This window comes from Geotrypetes seraphini, chromosome 16 (genome assembly GCF_902459505.1).
Source record: "Geotrypetes seraphini chromosome 16, aGeoSer1.1, whole genome shotgun sequence".
Taxonomy (NCBI): domain Eukaryota; kingdom Metazoa; phylum Chordata; class Amphibia; order Gymnophiona; family Dermophiidae; genus Geotrypetes; species Geotrypetes seraphini.
The window spans coordinates 36,589,794-36,606,619 of NC_047099.1; the positions used below are offsets into that span (position 1 = coordinate 36,589,794).

General features: G+C 49.8%; 1 protein-coding gene across 8 annotated transcripts in view; it reads left to right on the forward strand.

The window, feature by feature from the left end:
• The first annotated feature begins 599 nt into the window (after positions 1–599).
• The window catches only part of ADAM15 (ADAM metallopeptidase domain 15), a 37,557-nt gene continuing 21,330 nt past the window's right edge, over positions 600–16,826 (forward strand). For 3 of the 8 annotated variants that reach the window (XM_033924975.1, XM_033924972.1, XM_033924974.1), the window contains exons 1-8: positions 601–945; positions 5,929–6,026; positions 8,713–8,789; positions 10,355–10,433; positions 11,240–11,316; positions 11,420–11,597; positions 12,876–12,941; positions 16,673–16,744. In XM_033924975.1, the coding sequence (XP_033780866.1) occupies positions 825–945; positions 5,929–6,026; positions 8,713–8,789; positions 10,355–10,433; positions 11,240–11,316; positions 11,420–11,597; positions 12,876–12,941; positions 16,673–16,744 (768 nt within the window). In that variant the 5' untranslated portion in view covers positions 601–824. Of the gene's footprint in view, positions 946–5,928; positions 6,027–8,712; positions 8,790–10,354; positions 10,434–11,239; positions 11,317–11,419; positions 11,598–12,875; positions 12,942–16,672; positions 16,745–16,826 lie in introns of all 8 variants that reach the window. The other 5 variants (XM_033924973.1, XM_033924978.1, XM_033924971.1 and 2 more) reach the window with 3 other exon arrangements.

Below are 16,826 nucleotides of genomic sequence, written 5' to 3' on the forward strand. Positions count from 1 at the left end.
AAACCCGATTGGCCTGGTGGTCCTCCAGGACAGGGTTGGGAACCACCGCTCTAGTCCATGCAGCCCTAAAGCCAGCTGCGGGGAAGGGGTAAAACTCGGACCCCACGGATCTTAACTGCACGTCCTTAAAAATCTGAGGTCCGTGCCACTTTTAGTCTGGGCATAAGTTATGGCTCTGACGGATCCTAATACTTCCCCCTCCCTATGCTGAGATTAAAAGTGGCAAAACTTTTGCCCTGAGGTCGGTGCCACTTTTTAAAAATATCTTTATTTATTTTAAAGCCAAAAAAATAAGTGCAACATATTATACAGTCATTTTACACTTTAACAGCACTTAAATTCTATCAAATAGTACCCCCCTTTCTACATATCCAACAATTGCATTCAAATTAAAAGTGTTCCCCCCCTGGACGTGTATTATCCAAGGGGAAAATCCACAATCACTCCTTGCAGAATTTTGTAGTCTGTGCCACTTTTAGGCTCAGCCTAGGGAAGGAAAAGCCGTCAGAGCTGAGATTTTTAAAGACCCTTCCCTGAGACTTCGCCCCGCCCCTTCCGCAGCTCCGCCCCCCCCCCTCCAGGCTCCGCCTCCCTCCCTCTAGCTTGCAGTGACGCTACGGCGGCGGCCGGAATCGGGGCTGGAACACGGCAGAAAGGTTGCAGCGGGGCACAGAGGCAGCGCGCGATCGGCGGGTGGGCTCAGGTCATGCCGGAGCCCCGGGGGAGGGGGCGCTGGAGCCTTGGGTGATGTGAGGCTGCCCCCCCTGCCGGCACTGATCCCCCTTCAGTAAGGGAGAGGGGGGGGGTGCAGGTGCCATCTGCCCATGGAGGGGGCCTGCAGGTGGTTGTTCTTGTGCTGGCTGTGCTGGGCGAGGGGGGAGGATGGTGCCCACCGAGGATCCCAGTGGTCTGAAGACCAGGAAGAGGACCCGAGCCAAGGACTAGGTAAGAAGCAGCTAGAGACCCCCTGCCCCATCCTTGAAATCCCCCCCCTTCCCGTTTCTCTCCTGCCTGCTACAAGGTGGCTTCTGCAATCCCACTTGTGGCTACCAACCTGGTAGGCAGGGAGGGGCAGAAGGTCATTTATTGAGGAGTGATCTGGTCCCCCCCTGCCCAATGGCATGACTTCTCCCTTCAGTCCAGATCTGTTTGGATAACCAGAGAAAACATGACCCCCCCCCCTTCCCCATTCTCTTACCAGGAGTCTCCCCTCTTTTCTCTTAATTCCTGTTCATGAAGGAACTTCTCAGGATCTTTACTGACAATTTGCACTAGGATGGTAGGATCTCAGATCCTGGTTCCTGTGCCCTGAACCTGGGGGTACCTTTGGGGCAGGCGCTTGGGGGGACATTTCTCTCACTTTGGGTCCACAGAACAGGCAGATTGAACGGGTGCTTTTCCTTCATTGCATGAGTTTGTGTTTTGATTTCCCCCCAAAGACTATTAGAATCACAAATCCAGGCGTAGGCTAGGGTAGACTCAGCACTGGCTTAGCCGGATCATTTTGTTTATCTCACAGTCTAAGTTGACCAGCTCACCTCCCTCTCTGCCAGCTGTCCACAGCATGCATCCTCTGAGCCCCCCCCCCCCCCCTCTGTGGTAAATGGAGATGGTCAGTAGGGGAAAGATTGAGTTGCATAGCCGCCGTTTGCAAGGGGTATCTCCTTTGGAAAGTCCCACTGGGGCCCGCCGGCAGGTCCTGAGGTAAGGAGGGTCTTTGTGGTTGTGAGTGGGGTGCGGTTGAGGGTATTCATTTTCAATCGAGGCCCTCCACGTATCCAGCCAGGGTTGTGGGCTCATCCCATTTGCCTTCAGACTCCAGTTGGATGCACCCACTCGTGGGCTTCAGATTGAAAGGTGTGTGGGAGCATCTCTGCCTGTTGCCGGAATGGACCCGATGCTGAGGGGATGGGTAGGCAGCTGTTTGGGGTATGAGCAGCAGGTGTAACCTGGGCTGGTAGAACTGGTTTCTGTGGCTTTCTGGAGCCTCCTTTTGGTGACTGTAGGTGCAGCTGAGACACCTCGGGCAGAATTTGAATTCACTGCCAGGTGTTAGGCTCCCGGTTAAAACGTGGCACCGGAGGATTAATCGGCACTTGGAACGCTGGGGGCTCAGGACTTTAGTTGGGGAAGGGGTAAAACGCGGACTTGCACCTCCAAAAGCATTCCGGCTATCATTAAGCCTTAAAGAGACTTTGGGATGGCAATGTGCAAGACCCAGTTAAGAGCCCACCTCTTCCTCTCACCTTGGGTTCTGCATCCCCCAACTCTATATGTCATGTCTGTCCAAGTTAGATTGTAAGCTCTTCTGAGCAGGGACCGTCTATAAATGTCAGCCCACCTCTTTGAGAGTGCTTTCGACGCCTAACTCTTCTCGCCTTGGGTTCTGCATCCCCAACCCTATAGATCAGGGGTCTCAAAGTCCCTCCTTGAGGGCCGCAATCCATTCGGGTTTTCAGGATTTCCCCAATGAATATGCATGAGATCTATGTGCACGCGCTGCTTTCAATGCATATTCATTGGGGAAATCCTGAAAACCCGACTGGATTGCGTCCCGCAAAGAGGGACTTTGAGATCCCTGCTATAGATCATGTCTGTCTGTCCAAGTTGGATTGTAAGCTCTTCTGAGCAGGGACCGTCTATAAATGTCAGCCCACCTCTTGGAGAGTGCTTTCGACGCCTAACTCTTCTCGCCTTGGGTTCTGCATCCCCAACCCTATAGATCAGGGGTTTCAAAGTCTCTCCTCGAGGGCCGCAATCCATTCGGGTTTTCAGGATTTCCCCAATGAATATGCATGAGATCTATGTGCACGCGCTGCTTTCAATGCATATTCATTGGGGAAATCCTGAAAACCCGACTGGATTGCGTCCCGCAAAGAGGGACTTTGAGATCCCTGCTATAGATCATGTCTGTCTGTCCAAGTTGGATTGTAAGCTCTTCTGAGCAGGGACCGTCTATAAATGTCAGCCCACCTCTTGGAGAGTGCTTTCGACGCCTAACTCTTCTCGCCTTGGGTTCTGCATCCCCCAACCCTGTACATCATGTCTGTCTGTCCAAGTTAGATTGTAAGCTCTTCTGAACAGGGACTGTCTATTAAATGTCAAAATGTCCAGCGCTTTGTACGCCTTTCAGCGCTTTATAAGCGATAAATAGTTGTATCGGTGGTCTAGGAAGAGGGTGAGGCCTACCCCCACCTCCCAAGAGAAGGCTTTTCTCAACAAGAACGTGATATCCTGTGTAAGTGAGTATTGTAAAAACTTGACCAGCATTTTCTCTCATAGTAAAGACGGATGTCTGAGCTAAGTTAATAGCTCCAAGTTTATCGGCCTTTTATTGTATAAAGATGTTAGCTTATCTGGTAACCAAAAATGGTCTCGCTTCACGTCTGCCCAACGTAACACTCTTATGCAGTAAGATTGAAACTTAATAAACGCTAATGGATAGAGTGCAGCATCTTAAATTTTAAATCTTTTTGGGCTGACCCACCCTACTGTCTTATCTTGTATACCCTGTGCTCCCAGGGCCTCGAGTCCTCTGTCATTGCCGCAGTGCATCTCGAGAGACGTTTGGGTTCCCGGGACCTAATGCACAGGATTTGCACTTGTCTCGGCAGAGCAATCCTGCGGCGAGTCTCCCTCCGTGGAGGAGTACTAGCTGAGGGCTGAGCTTCCCTGCTTCTCTCTTGTTAAACCGCTCTAGGTGTGTGCAGCAGGTGTAATTGGGACACTCCCAGTCCTTTAGACTCTGCGCCAGCCTGACAAAAGGAGCCCAGTTCTGGGAAGTGAATCACCCGCGTAGAGTTAGTGAGGTAGGAAAAAAAAAAGTCTCGCCATTAGAAATGCAGAGGTGGGGTTTTCTTTGCTAACCGGGCACCTGTGTCCTAAAGTCCTTCAAAGTGTTGTCTTTACCTCCCACAATCGCAAGTTGGCCCCTGTGCTTTTCAAGGGCATAAGAATAGCCTGACTGGGTCAGACCAATGGTCCATCAAGCCCGGTATCCCGTTCCCACGGTGGCCAATCCAGGTCACTAATACCTGGCCAAAACTCAAGGAGTAGCAACATTCCATGCTACCGATCCAGAGTAAACAGTGGCTTTCCCCCCATGTCTATCTCAACAGTATACTGTGGACTTTTCCTCCAGGAACCTGTCCAAACCTTTTTTTTAAACCAGCTACATTAACCGCTCTTACCACAACCTTTGGCAATGCGTTCCAGAGCTTAACAATTCTCTGAGTGAAAAAAATATTTCCTCCTTTTGGTTTTAAAAGTATATCCCTGTATCCCCTAGTCTTTGTAATTTTTGATGGAGTGAAAAATCGATCCACTTGTACCCGTTCTACTCCACTCAGGATTTTGTAGACTTCGATCCTATCTCCCCTCAGCCGTCTCTTTTCCAAGCTGAAGAGCCTTAACCTTTTTAGTCTTTCCTTATACGATAGGCGTTCCATCCCCTTTATCATCTTGGTCGCTCTTCTTTGAACCTTTCCTAGCACCACTATGGCTGCAAAAAAATCGGAACCTCCAGCACTTGAGCCCACATCCCCTCAGCCTGTGGGAATGTCCAGCACTCGGGCCTAGGCCTCCTCCTTTCAGCCTGCATAAAGTTCAGAATTTGGTCTGTTTTGGCATTTCAAGACAGCACAGACCACCAAGTCCCCTCCGCCTGGCTGATCCTGTGGTTTTCCAGACTCCAGGGCAAGGGGTGGACTTCATCGTCACGCTTTTTCAGCGTGTCCTGTCTGTGGCCAGGTCCCTGGAATAATGGGGGGGGGGGGGGGGTAGAAAGATCCTCCGATTCCCACTGTAGTTCCAGCTCTTCTTTTGATCTTGCTATACCTGAGCTTTTGAAGCATTATCCTACGGGTGGGGGTTTACCCAGGTTCGCTCACCAGCGTAGCTACCGTTGACCTGGATTGGCCACCATTGGAAATAGGAAGCTGGGCTGGACGGACCGTTGGCCCAGTTCTTATGTTCTCTTTGTGGCGTTCGTGACTTGCCTGACAGCAGCTAGTTTAGGGCAGGGATCTCAAAGTCCCTCCTTGAGGGCCGCAATCCAGTCGGGTTTTCAGGATTTCCCCAATGAATATGCATTGAAAGCAGTGCATGCACATAGATCTTGTGCATATTCATTGGGGAAATCCTGAAAACCCGACTGGATTGCGGCCCGCAAGGAGGGACTTTGAGATCCTTGCTATAGATCATGTCTGTCTGTCCAAGTTGGATTGTAAGCTCTTCTGAGCAGGGACCGTCTATAAATGTCAGTCCACCTCTTTGAGAGTGCTTTTGACGCCTAAGTCTTCTCACCTTGGGTTCTGCATCCTCAACACTATAGATCAGGGGTCTCAAAGTCCCTCCTTGAGGGCCGCAATCCAGTCGGGTTTTCAGGATTTCCCCAATGAATATGCATGAGATCTATGTGCATGCACTGCTTTCAATGCAGATTCGTTGGGGAAATCCTGAAAACCCGACTGGATTGCGGCCCTCAAGGAGGGACTTTGAGATCCCTGGTTTAGAGGGACTTTATTTATTTATTTAAAACTTTATATACCTATACAGTTTGCATAAAAGATTCAGCTTCAAAAAGCATTCCCAAACAGTTGGGGTTTTAACATTTCCTTAAAATTCATTCTGGCAGGGGATTCCACAGCTTTAAACCCGCTACCGACAACATGGTCGCACCAATCTTGATATGGGAGATTAGCGTCTTACCCTCCAAGCGTAGTTTTATGCTGTTTTTTGATCTCAAACTTCTTTTTAGGCTGATAAATTTTTTAAAAAACAAAACTCTTTAAAAACAGCAGGAGAGACTTGGTACAAAGTCTGATGAATTATGGAATTGGACGAGGATGGAAAGGTCTCTTATTCTCATGCACAGAGGGGGCTCCTTACTGAACATTTTTTGGATAATGTCTTTCCTTTGTTTTGCAGATGGAGGTCCCAAAAGGGACCTGCCGACTGAGTCCCAAGAGGTGCTTGTACATGTGATGGGACAGCGTGACAAGCTCGGCCTTGAGGAAGCCCTGAAGGTGAGACTTTGCTTATTCTCTTTGCATGCTGTCATTTGTTCAATTCTATACCGACTCTCCGATTTTCACCCTTTACCCCCGTTTAAATCGGTTATTTAACAAGGTGTTGGCCGGCGAAACCCCTCTCTTCAATGCTTTCTTCTGTTCCGACATCGTCCCGAGTAGGCCCTCCACCCCTCGGCCAGATAAGACCTGCCCTGGATTCCTCTCTCTCCCCCCCCTACCACCACACCCCTCAGTAGCAGTAGGAATGACTGAGGCATTTCCTTTGGCTCAGGGCTAGAAGTGCCGCTCAGCAAGGAAGACCCTGCTTTACGATTACTTAACCAGGGCGCGTCTCTTCCTTCAGCGGTAGAAACAGCCGGATCCCCAAGAGGCAAGCCGGTGGGCATTCAGCCAGAGTACACACAGCTCACGCTGCTGCAGCAGTCAGGACCCCTCCTCTGCCCACCATTGTTCTGTCTGCGGGGTTCAGCAGGAGTTCGGTTTTCAGGAGTCCGTTCCCCCCCCCCCCCCCCCCGATTTCTTTAAATACTGAGGAAGGAGAGGGACGAGCCCTGGGAGTGACAGCTGAAATCATCCCCCACCCTCTGCTCTAGCTGCAAGACACAACGTGAGATTTCCTCTGTTCGATGACAGGGCAGAGTCTCGGCCTAGTAGACGGCAAACAAGGTCCAGTTCAGTTCTGTCTGATATATTGGGAAATCGTGAGCAATAAGCAGTTTATTGGCCTAAATTAAATTAATAACGTGAAAGCAAACCAGCCGCCCAAGTAGCTGGTCCCGTGCCCTTTCATCACGGCAGGCGTCATCTCTGTTTAGGAAAGCATCACGCATGAGGCCTCTCATTGCCGCATCCCCTCTGACACTACAGCGGTGGGGCATTCAGGTTTTTCTCCCGCATTGCGAGGCCTGGGATCCAGCTTGCTCCGATCGCAACTGTTGCGGCCAAGGTCACTTGCCAGGTGTCTTCTACGCAGCTGTGCTTAATCCCCTGTTCCGCTTTCCTCGGGGCTGCGATCTCCACCGTCCGGGGAGTAGAGACCTGAGCCAAGAATTAGTTCAGCTTTCCAGGGGAGAGTGTGGACCCAAAAGCTGCTGTTGTAGCAGGAAAGGCCTAGTACGTCTGCGGCCCTTCCTGCGTCCTCCCTACTGTCACCTGTCTGAACAGCACTGCTGGGAATGTGGAGGACCTCAGGTCCCCCCATGTGTGCTGATGGAGGGGGACCCCCGACCCTTCTCTCTTGTGTGCAAGGGAAAGCCTGGCCCAGATGCAGGGAATAATCCATGAAGCTGTCTGAGGATGGATCGCATTAGAAGGTTTGGGGGGGGGGGTGTAACACCCCCTTGTGGATGACCCAGAGTCCGGGGCCGATCTGGCTGGAGTCTTGTCTCAGGCAGACTCCGTCGGGCCCTGTAATAGTTGACACCTAGTAGGTAAGAAAGGTGTTAATTGATAGTTTTTCCCTAGGAGTAGCCTAGTGGTTAATGCCAGGGCCTGTGAACCTGGGTTCAGTTCCCACTGACCCCCCTTGTGACCTTGGGCAAGTCTCTTAATCCCCAATTGCCCCTGGTACAAAATTAGATTGTGAGCCCACTAGGGTCAGAGAAAGTTCCTGCATATAATTGGGACTCGTATACCGCCTTTTTGTAGTGTTACATACAGGTACGTCAAGCATTTTCCCTGTCTGTCTGTCTGTCTAATGTACCTGGGGCAGTGGAGGATTAAGTTGACTTACCCAGCGCCACAGGGGTTTGAACTGAGGCTGTAACTCGAACCACTGGGCCACATACTCCTCCAATACAATATCAGAAGTGAGCCAAGAATAGAACAATGAAGCCATTGTGACATCACAGACGAGGTTGGCTCTTATTGGTGGAATGAGGCATTATGACATCAGGGAAAGGGATGGGGACTCGAATACCGCCTTTTTGTAGTTTTTCAACCACACTCAAAGTGGTTTACATACAGGTTCGTCAAGTATTTTCCCTATCTGTTCTTGGGGGGGGGGGGGGTCACAATCTGTCTAATGTACCTGGGGCAGTGGAGGATTAAGTGACTTACCCATAGTCACAGGGAGCAGTGCGGGATTTGAACCCACAACCTCAGGCTGTAGCTCTGACCACTATACCACGCTCTCCTCCAGTGCTATAGAAAAGATAATACTTTTCCTTCCAGGAATCCTGAGTTTGGAGGGATCATCATGGAGGTGTTTGAGAGCATTGGAAAGGGGCTGTGTTGAGGGGAGCCCCGTAGTCGAAGTGGGGAGAGAGTGCTCCTGATAAAGCGAGCTTTGAGAAGCCGGAACTGTTCCACGCTCGTAAGCTAATGACATAGCGAGCCAACGCCTCCAGAGGAATTGGTTGTTAGTTTTAGCACTGGGGCATATCCTGAATCCAAACCCTGGGCTTCCTGCCTTTCCTGCCAAGGGTCGCCCTCCCTCTTCTGCTTTCTCTCTCACACAGGCAGAGGGTCGGGCAGTGTGCTGTTTTGCTTAGCACGCCCTCCTGGGCCCTCAGGAGCTGCTGACTCTCCCATGTGCCCTTACTGTGTGGCAGACGAGAAAAACAGAAGCGGGTTTTCATTGCGCATCTGGGCCTGGGGGTTTGGCATGGCCTGGGCAGGTAGGGACAGGTCAGTGGCCCTCTGGCTGTCTCCTCTGACACTACAATCTTTTTATCTGCAGGAGGGACCTCCCAGCCACCTTCAGGTGCTTCTGGAGACAGAGGGGGGTCCGCTTTTCTTGGAGCTTCAGCAAAATGAGTAAGTGCGAGATAGGAGATTGGGGTTAGTGGGGGGTTCACAGCGCTTGTGAGTGAAGAGGAGATTTGGGGAACACATTAAAGGGGAGCTCGGCCTTTCAGGAAGGGAAATGGGAAAGGTTTGAAGGACTTTGGGGTGCGCTGAGGAGAATGGGAAAGGTGGGTTTATTGAAATGCCTATGGGGGGGAGCCAGGAAGAGTTGTGATTACTCACTGAATTTTCTCTGAATGCTTGCCACCATGAGGTGGGACAGGAAGCAGATAAGGGAAGGAATTCTCAGTGGTATTGTATACGTTAAAACTTTCAAATCACAGCTTCCACGGAGCTGGACCAGAGCCCGTGAAAAGTTAAATCTGGAAACAGAAGAAGGCCAAGAAGTATTTTGGGAGGGGCTGTGGCGATCTGGCTTTGCTATTGTTTTGGGGTTAAAAGCAGAGGAACATTTGTCCAAATGATGCAGAGGGAAACTCTGAGATACCGAGGGATCTGGGAGAGTGGGTGAGGGGCAGCCCTGCAGGATATGGGACCCAGCGTCGGCTCTGCAAGCTAGGACTCCCAAGTGACTGTAAAGACTGAGGAGAGGGTAACCTTGCGGGTTGTGATACCCGAGGATCTTTGTGATGTGCTGGGGGGGGGGGAGCCCTATAGAATGTGATTACCCAGGGGTCTTGGTGATGGAGGGGTCGGTTTTGTAGCCTGGGATAACTTGGGGCCTTTGTGATAGGAAAGAGGGAATAGCTCTGTAGGTTATGATGCAGAGGGTCTTAGCGATGGGGGAGCAGGGGCAGCCCTTTGCCATTGGGGGGCAAATATCGCACAGACCCCTTTTAAATGGTGCATCCATGCTACTGTACTGGAGTGGAGTTCTAGCCCAATGTTTGAAACGAACCGGGTTCAAATCCCACCATGGGTGCATTGTCAACTTGGGCAAGTCGCTTTACCCTCCATTGTGAATTTACGAATTTAAATTGTAAGCATGCCAAGGACAGGAAAATATCGCCTGCACATGAATATAATTCTCCATGACCTACTGAGAAAGATATTACTTAAATCCAAATCCCCCTCCCCCCCCCCCTTATACATGTTGCATTTAAATTAAGACAAGGGGTTCAGATTAAATAACGGAGAACGTAGCCTAGGGGATGAGGAGTGACACTGGGAGAAGTAGTTCTCAGCCCTGCTGGGGCTTGCGCTAGGTCAGGAGTAGGCAATTCCGGTCCTGGAGAGCCGGAGCCAGGTCAGGTTTTCAGGATCTCCACCATGAATATGTATGAGATGGATTTGCTTGCGCTGCCTCCTTGAGATGCAAATCGATCTCGTGCCTATTGATTGTGGAGATCCTGAAAACCTGACCTGGCTCCGGCTCTCCAGGACCGGAATTGCCAACCCTGGCCTAGGCTGAGTCCAGGCTGTCAGTGTAACCTCCATTGTCGGAAACACCTGCGCATGTCCTGGGCTGGAAGCAGGAACTTTGTCTCGCTGGTGGTGAGAGAGAGCAGAATGGTCCAGTCGGACCGAGGGAGATCTAGAATCATCTTTTCTTTCGTGTTCTCTTCCCTTTCTAGGGTGCTGCTGAGTGGTACGCACACGCTGGTGTTTTACCTGCCCAATGGAACACGGGTGTCGGAAGATGGCACAGGACAGGTACAGGTTATTCCCGCAGGATCCTTGGCTCTCACTAGAGAATGACACGGGGACAATTTTTTCCCGTCCCCGCGGAAACTTATTTTCCTGTCCCAGCAAGTTCTTTTCCTGTCCTTGCCCCGTTCCTGTAAGCTCCGTCCTCATCTGCACAAGCCTCCAACACTTTCAAATCCTAAGTAGCAACATTCTAGAGCTCAGATTGTGACGTCATAATGCCTCATTCCAACAATGTCTAAGCTCCGTCCTCATCTGCACAAGCCTCAAACCCTTTCGAATCCTAAGTAGCAACATTCTAGAGCTCAGATTGTGATGTCATAATGCCTCATTCCACCAATGCCTAAGCTCCGTCCTCATCTGCACAAGCCTCAAACCCTTTCGAATCCTAAGTAGCAACATTCTAGAGTTCAATTGTGATGTCATAATGCCTCATTCCACCAATGCCTAAGCTCCATCTTCAAATGCACAAGCCTCAAACACTTAAAAATCATAAGTGTTTGAGGCTTGTGTGGTTAAGGCAGAGCTTTTAGGAATGGGGCAAGGGGCAGCAACAAAACTAGCGGGGATGGGGAAATGAAGTTCCTGCGGGGCCAGGGACAGAATTTGTCCCCATGTCATTCTCTAGCTCTCACCCTTTTATTTTAGAGGCATGTAGACCTTATAGACTAGCCAGTTTATTGAGGACCAGAGGCCTGTTCATACTGAAAGCGCCAGCGGCAGCGTGAGCCTCGTTTCAGCCAGGCAGGACTAGTCAGGGCCCAGGTAGTGTGAGATTCCCTTTGACCTTGCCTTCTCATTTTCTGTTTCAGGTGAATTGTTATTATCATGGCCAGGTGAAGGGCCACCTGGGCTCCTGGATCAGTGCAAGCGCGTGCGGTGGACTCAGGTATCGGATAGGAAACTTCAGGAGCGGGTCCCTAGGGTTCTCGCCTCCGGTGCCAAACGGCTCAAGCTCCTCTTGGCCCTCTTTTTTTTTTTTTTTATTCCAGGGGGCACCTTGCTGTGTCTGGAAACAGAAGCTATGGCGTTCAGCCCGTGAGTGGACCTGGTGACCCGAGACATTTCTTCTTCGAGATCCAGGATACGGCTTTCCCAGACACGAAATGTGGCCTGACCCAGTGGACGCCAGTGCATCCTTCAGGGGAAGATTCCTCTCGTCTGCACAGGGTAGGGAAAGGACTTAGCATGGCTTAGATCCTTCTATGAGAGACAGTGCAGCTCGGTCTCACCTGCCGTGTCTTGAAAGATGGTCTTAGAAATGATCCAGCTGCTTGTGAGGCTTCTGCTCAGGTCCCATCTAGAGGTCTGCACGGGAACGGGGATCGCGGGTCCCGCGGGAGTCCCGCAGGAATCCTCTCCTAACCCACGGGACTCCCACGGGGACCCCCCTCTGGCTAACGGGACTCCTACGGGGATGGAAGGCTTTGGAAGCAGGGTTCGTCCATATAATATAATGGACACGTCAGCCTTAGTGAAAGGAGGGGGTTTATAAGTTAATTACCTGAACAGAAAACAAAAAAAGGGTTCCACCAAAGAGATTCCACAAAGAAAACAGCAGCGCAAACACAAGAGAAACTGTGGAATTGATGATCCAGTCAGAAGTAATTGCTGCTTTTTATGGGGACGGGCGGGGATGGAGGTAATTCCTTGCGGGGATGGGTGGGGACGGAGAGGATCCTGGCAGGGACAGGTGGGGACGGAGAGGATCCTTGCAGGATCGGGTGGGGACGGAGAGGATCCTGACGGGGACGGGTGGGGACGGAAAGGATCCTGGCGGGGACGGGTGGGGACGGAGAGGATCCTGGCGGGGACGGGTGGGGACGGAGAGGATCCTTGCGGGATCGGGTGGGGACGGAGAGGATCCTGGCGGGGACGGGTGGGGACGGAAAGGATCCTTGCGGGATCGGGTGGGGACGGAGAGGATCCTGGCGGGGACGGGTGGGGACGGAAAGGATCCTGGCGGGGACGGGTGGGGACGGAAAGGATCCTGGCGGGGACGGGTGGGGACGGAGAGGATCCTGGCAGGGACGGGCGGGGATAGGTGGGATTTCTGTCCCCGCGCAACTCTCTAGTCCCATCTCTCCCAGCTGAATCTCTCTCAATTCCATATCCCCTTTTCCGGTCCTAGAATTTGAGAACCGATCCAGGAGACCAAAGAACTCTGCTACCGAGTTCCAAGGCCGAGGAGCTCTAGTAAGCCTCCGGTTTCCATATCAGCTGGTGATTTCCTGTGGTGTACACCTTAAAATGCTTGAGGTCACCGAGAAACCGTATGTGGAACTGTGTATGTGTGTGTGGGGGGGGGGGGTCAGTGGCCCCTGCAGCACCTGGCTTATGGTCCACGAAATGCTACTGTGCCTGTCTGTTGAGGAGGGGAGGGGCGGAAGGGAGAAGGCATGTCGGTAGCCTGTGTCTTTTCACTTAGCCCCCTTTTGTCTCTTGTAGAGGAAGAGGGATCTCGTGGGCGAGGTGAAATATATAGAGCTGGCGATAGTTACCGACAAGAAAGAGGTGAGAAGACGGTGGACAGCGTGTCACGCTCCTGCACGCCTTGCTGTATGACTCGAGTGGGCTGAACTCTGGGCTGAAGTTTATATATACTTTTATATATATATATTTTATATATATATATATATGGGCCATGCTTTATATACTGTGCACCGCTGACATGCGTGTTGTATTCTCTGTATGTGTGGTATGCTAATCTATGTACGCATTGTGTTTTAACTGTAACTTTTTCTTGGTGACAACCAAGAAATGCATAACAATGAAGGCGTTGAAGATATAGGTGAGGTGGTTTGTACCATGGCACCACATATCAAGAGGCAAGGAGTGATTGTGGATGCAAGTGGTCAAAGGAGGAGCATCTTCCAGTTAATAATAATAATAATAATATTATTCTTATATACCGCCATACCGAAAAAGTTCTAGGCGGTTCACAACAAGGTGAGCTAATACACGGGATACAGATAAAATAGAAATTAGAATAATGGAGTTAAAGACAGAAAGCATTTACAGTATAATGCAGAAAATGCCAGCACGGCAGGGAAATAAGTAATACATAGAACAGATCAAATACATCAAGTTGACTATAAGGAACTTGATTGAAAAAAGGAAGCAGAAGGCATTAAGATACCAGCCTAGCAAAGAGTTGAGTTGATTATTACGATTATTGTCAAGAGTAAGAAATATGATGTCTGGGTTTGATTTCTGAACTGTGGCACAGAGCTTGGTGCTATCCAGATTGGATTATTGCTATTCCCTGTTGTTAGATAGCGCGAAAAATAAAATCAAGGCAGTCAAAGTGGTGCAAAATGCTGCGGCGAGAATGATTAAAGGGGTGGCATGGAATGAGCATGTTACGGCGGTAATGAAGAGTCTCCACTGGTCGCCAATTCCAGGTAGAACTGAATACAAAATTTTAATGGTTATTCACCAAGCGATCTATGAGGTAGCACCATGGTATTTAAAGCAAGCATTGAAACATGATATACCATCTAGAACAGGGGTGGGCAGCTCCGGTCCTCGAGGGCCGGAATCCAGTCGGGTTTTCAGGATTTCCCTAATGACTATGCATGAGATCTGTTTGCATGCACTGCTTTCATTGTATGTTAATAAATCTCATGAATATTCATTGGGGAAATCTTGACAACCCGACTGGATTGCGACCCTCGAGGAGGGACTTTGACACCCCAATCTACGGTCTATGGCAGACATGGGCAACTCCGGTCCTCGAGGGCCCGGAATCCAGTCGGATTTTCAGGATTTCCCCAATGACTATGCACGAGATCTGTTTGCATGCACTGCTTTCATAGTATGCTAATAGATCTCGTGCATATTCATTGGGGAAATCCTGACAACCCGACTGGATTGCGGCCCTCGAAGAAGGACTTTGGACACCCCTGATCTACAATCTATGGCAGACATGGGCAACTCCGGTCCTCGAGGGCCGGAATGCAGTCGGGTTTTCAGGATTTCCCCAATGACTATGCATGAGATCTATTTGCATGCACTGCTTTCATTGTATGTTAATAGATCTCATAAACATTCATTGGGGAAATCCTGACAACCCGACTGGATTGCGACCCTCGAGGAGGGACTTTGACACCCCAATCTACGGTCTATGGCAGACATGGGCAACTCCGGTCCTCGAGGGCCCGGAATCCAGTCGGGTTTTCAGGATTTCCCTAATGACTATGCATGAGATCTATTTGCATGCACTGCTTTCATTGTATGTTAATAGATCTCATAAACATTCATTGGGGAAATCCTGACAACCCGACTGGATTGCGACCCTCGAGGAGGGACTTTGACACCCCAATCTACGGTCTATGGCAGACATGGGCAACTCCGGTCCTCGAGGGCCCGGAATCCAGTCGGGTTTTCAGGATTTCCCCAATGACTATGCATGAGATCTGTTTGCATGCACTGCTTTCATAGTATGCTAATAGATCGTGCATATTCATTGGGGAAATCCTGACAACCCGACTGGATTGCGGCCCTTGAGGAGGGACTTTTTGACACCCCTGCTCTAGAATGTTAAGATCTGAATCTGCCGTGAAGCGTTCGATAGAGGCGCTTGGTGAAACCCGTTACAAGAAGACGCGAGCAACGGCCATTTCTGTGGCGGGTCCTCTGAAATGGAATGCCCTGCCAGGATGTTTGAGGTTATGTGAGGACAAGATGTGTTTCAAGAAGAAATTAAAAAGCACATCTGTTTGTGAGAGCTTTTTACTAGGTTAGAATTCGATAGCCTATTTTACTGGAGGCCAATCTTGATACCCTAGTTGACTGAAGTTTTACTTGTTTTAGGATTTTAGATAATTGTAATGAGTCAACGTATTATGTTGTCTTGACTGTGTGTGTTTTTTTTTTGTAAACCGCTTAGGTTTGAAGCGGTGTAGAAATTTTTAAAATGAATAAATGATGGATATCAAAGCGATCAATTGCAAATACAAGAAAAATAAGATAAGAAACATGGAATATCCGGAGCTTGTGGTCGTCGAATACACTTTTCCAATAAAGAAAGCCAGAAGAAAAAAAATCCCATTGATCTCTTCCCCCTTTTCCCCAAACCGCCCCCAACCGAACAAGCATCAAACCAAAGCAGACTGCTGCAAAGATCCCTCCAGTGAGGCCATCCGGGACTTGTACTCTTTTTAATCCTCGGAGTAGGCCCTAGGAAGCAAAAACGGCATCGCAAAGTGCCCCACAAGGCGACAAATCAAAGGAGAGATCCAGACATCCCCCAACCCCCCCACCCCTATATGAATTGTGTTTTATTAATAATCATTACCTTAGTGCAGGGGTAGGAAACTCCGGTCCTCGAGAGCCGTATTCCAGTCGGGTTTTCAGGATTTCCCCAATGAATATGCATGCACTGCTTTCAATGCACATTCATTGGGGAAATCCTGAAAACCCGACTGGAATACGGCTCTCGAGGACTGGGGTTCCCTACCCCTGCCTTAGTGCTACTAGATGTACACAGCACTGTACACATTATGGAGGTACTGTGTCTGTCCCTAATGGGCTCATAAGCTAGGGCAAAGGAGGGTTGGGTGACTTGCCCCGGGGCAGTCCGCCTCCCTGCTTCTCCCTCAATACGCCACTGTCTGCACCAGTGGTTCCCAAACCTGTCCTGGGGGACCCCCAGCCAGTCAGGTTTTCAAGATATCCCTAATGAATATGCATGAGAGAGATTTGCATATAATGGAAGTGACAGGTATGCAAATCTCTCTCATGCATATTCATTAGGGATATCTTGAAAACCTGACTGGCTGGGGGTCCCCCAGGACAGGTTTGGGAACCACTGGTCTGCACTGACCTTTAGCTCCTCCTCCACATATTCCATTTCATGATTTATATTCTGCCACTACCCCAAAGAGTGAATCAGAAAGAAAGACGATGACTAGGATCAAACCCAGTTAAACAATCATAATAGGAATAATTTGTCTACAAAAAGCACCTAAAAAGTTCTTAAATAAATGTGTTTTTAATAATCTCCTAAAATTCATGTAATTACCTTCGGATCTTATAAAAAAAAAAAAAGAAACCTTATTCCAAATTATAGGTGCCTGATAAAAAAAAGGCCTCTCGGTATATTGCATGTTATTGGGTGATGCAGGGGTGGGAGGGGGGGTCTCTGAAGCTGTGAAATTTACATGTTTGCTGCATCACTGTGTGAGGTGGTGGTCTCTACACCTGGCCCTCTGTTGTGAATTTGCTTCTCTTCCCTTTGACAGTACGAATACTATCATGGGGACATCAGGCGTTTGCAGATACGGATGCTGGAAATCGCCAATCAGGTGGATTTGGTAAGTGGGCAGCTGCAGATTTGCCTGTGCGTACATTGGGCTAGCACTCTGGGGATCCTTTGAGATGTGACTTGTACCCTTT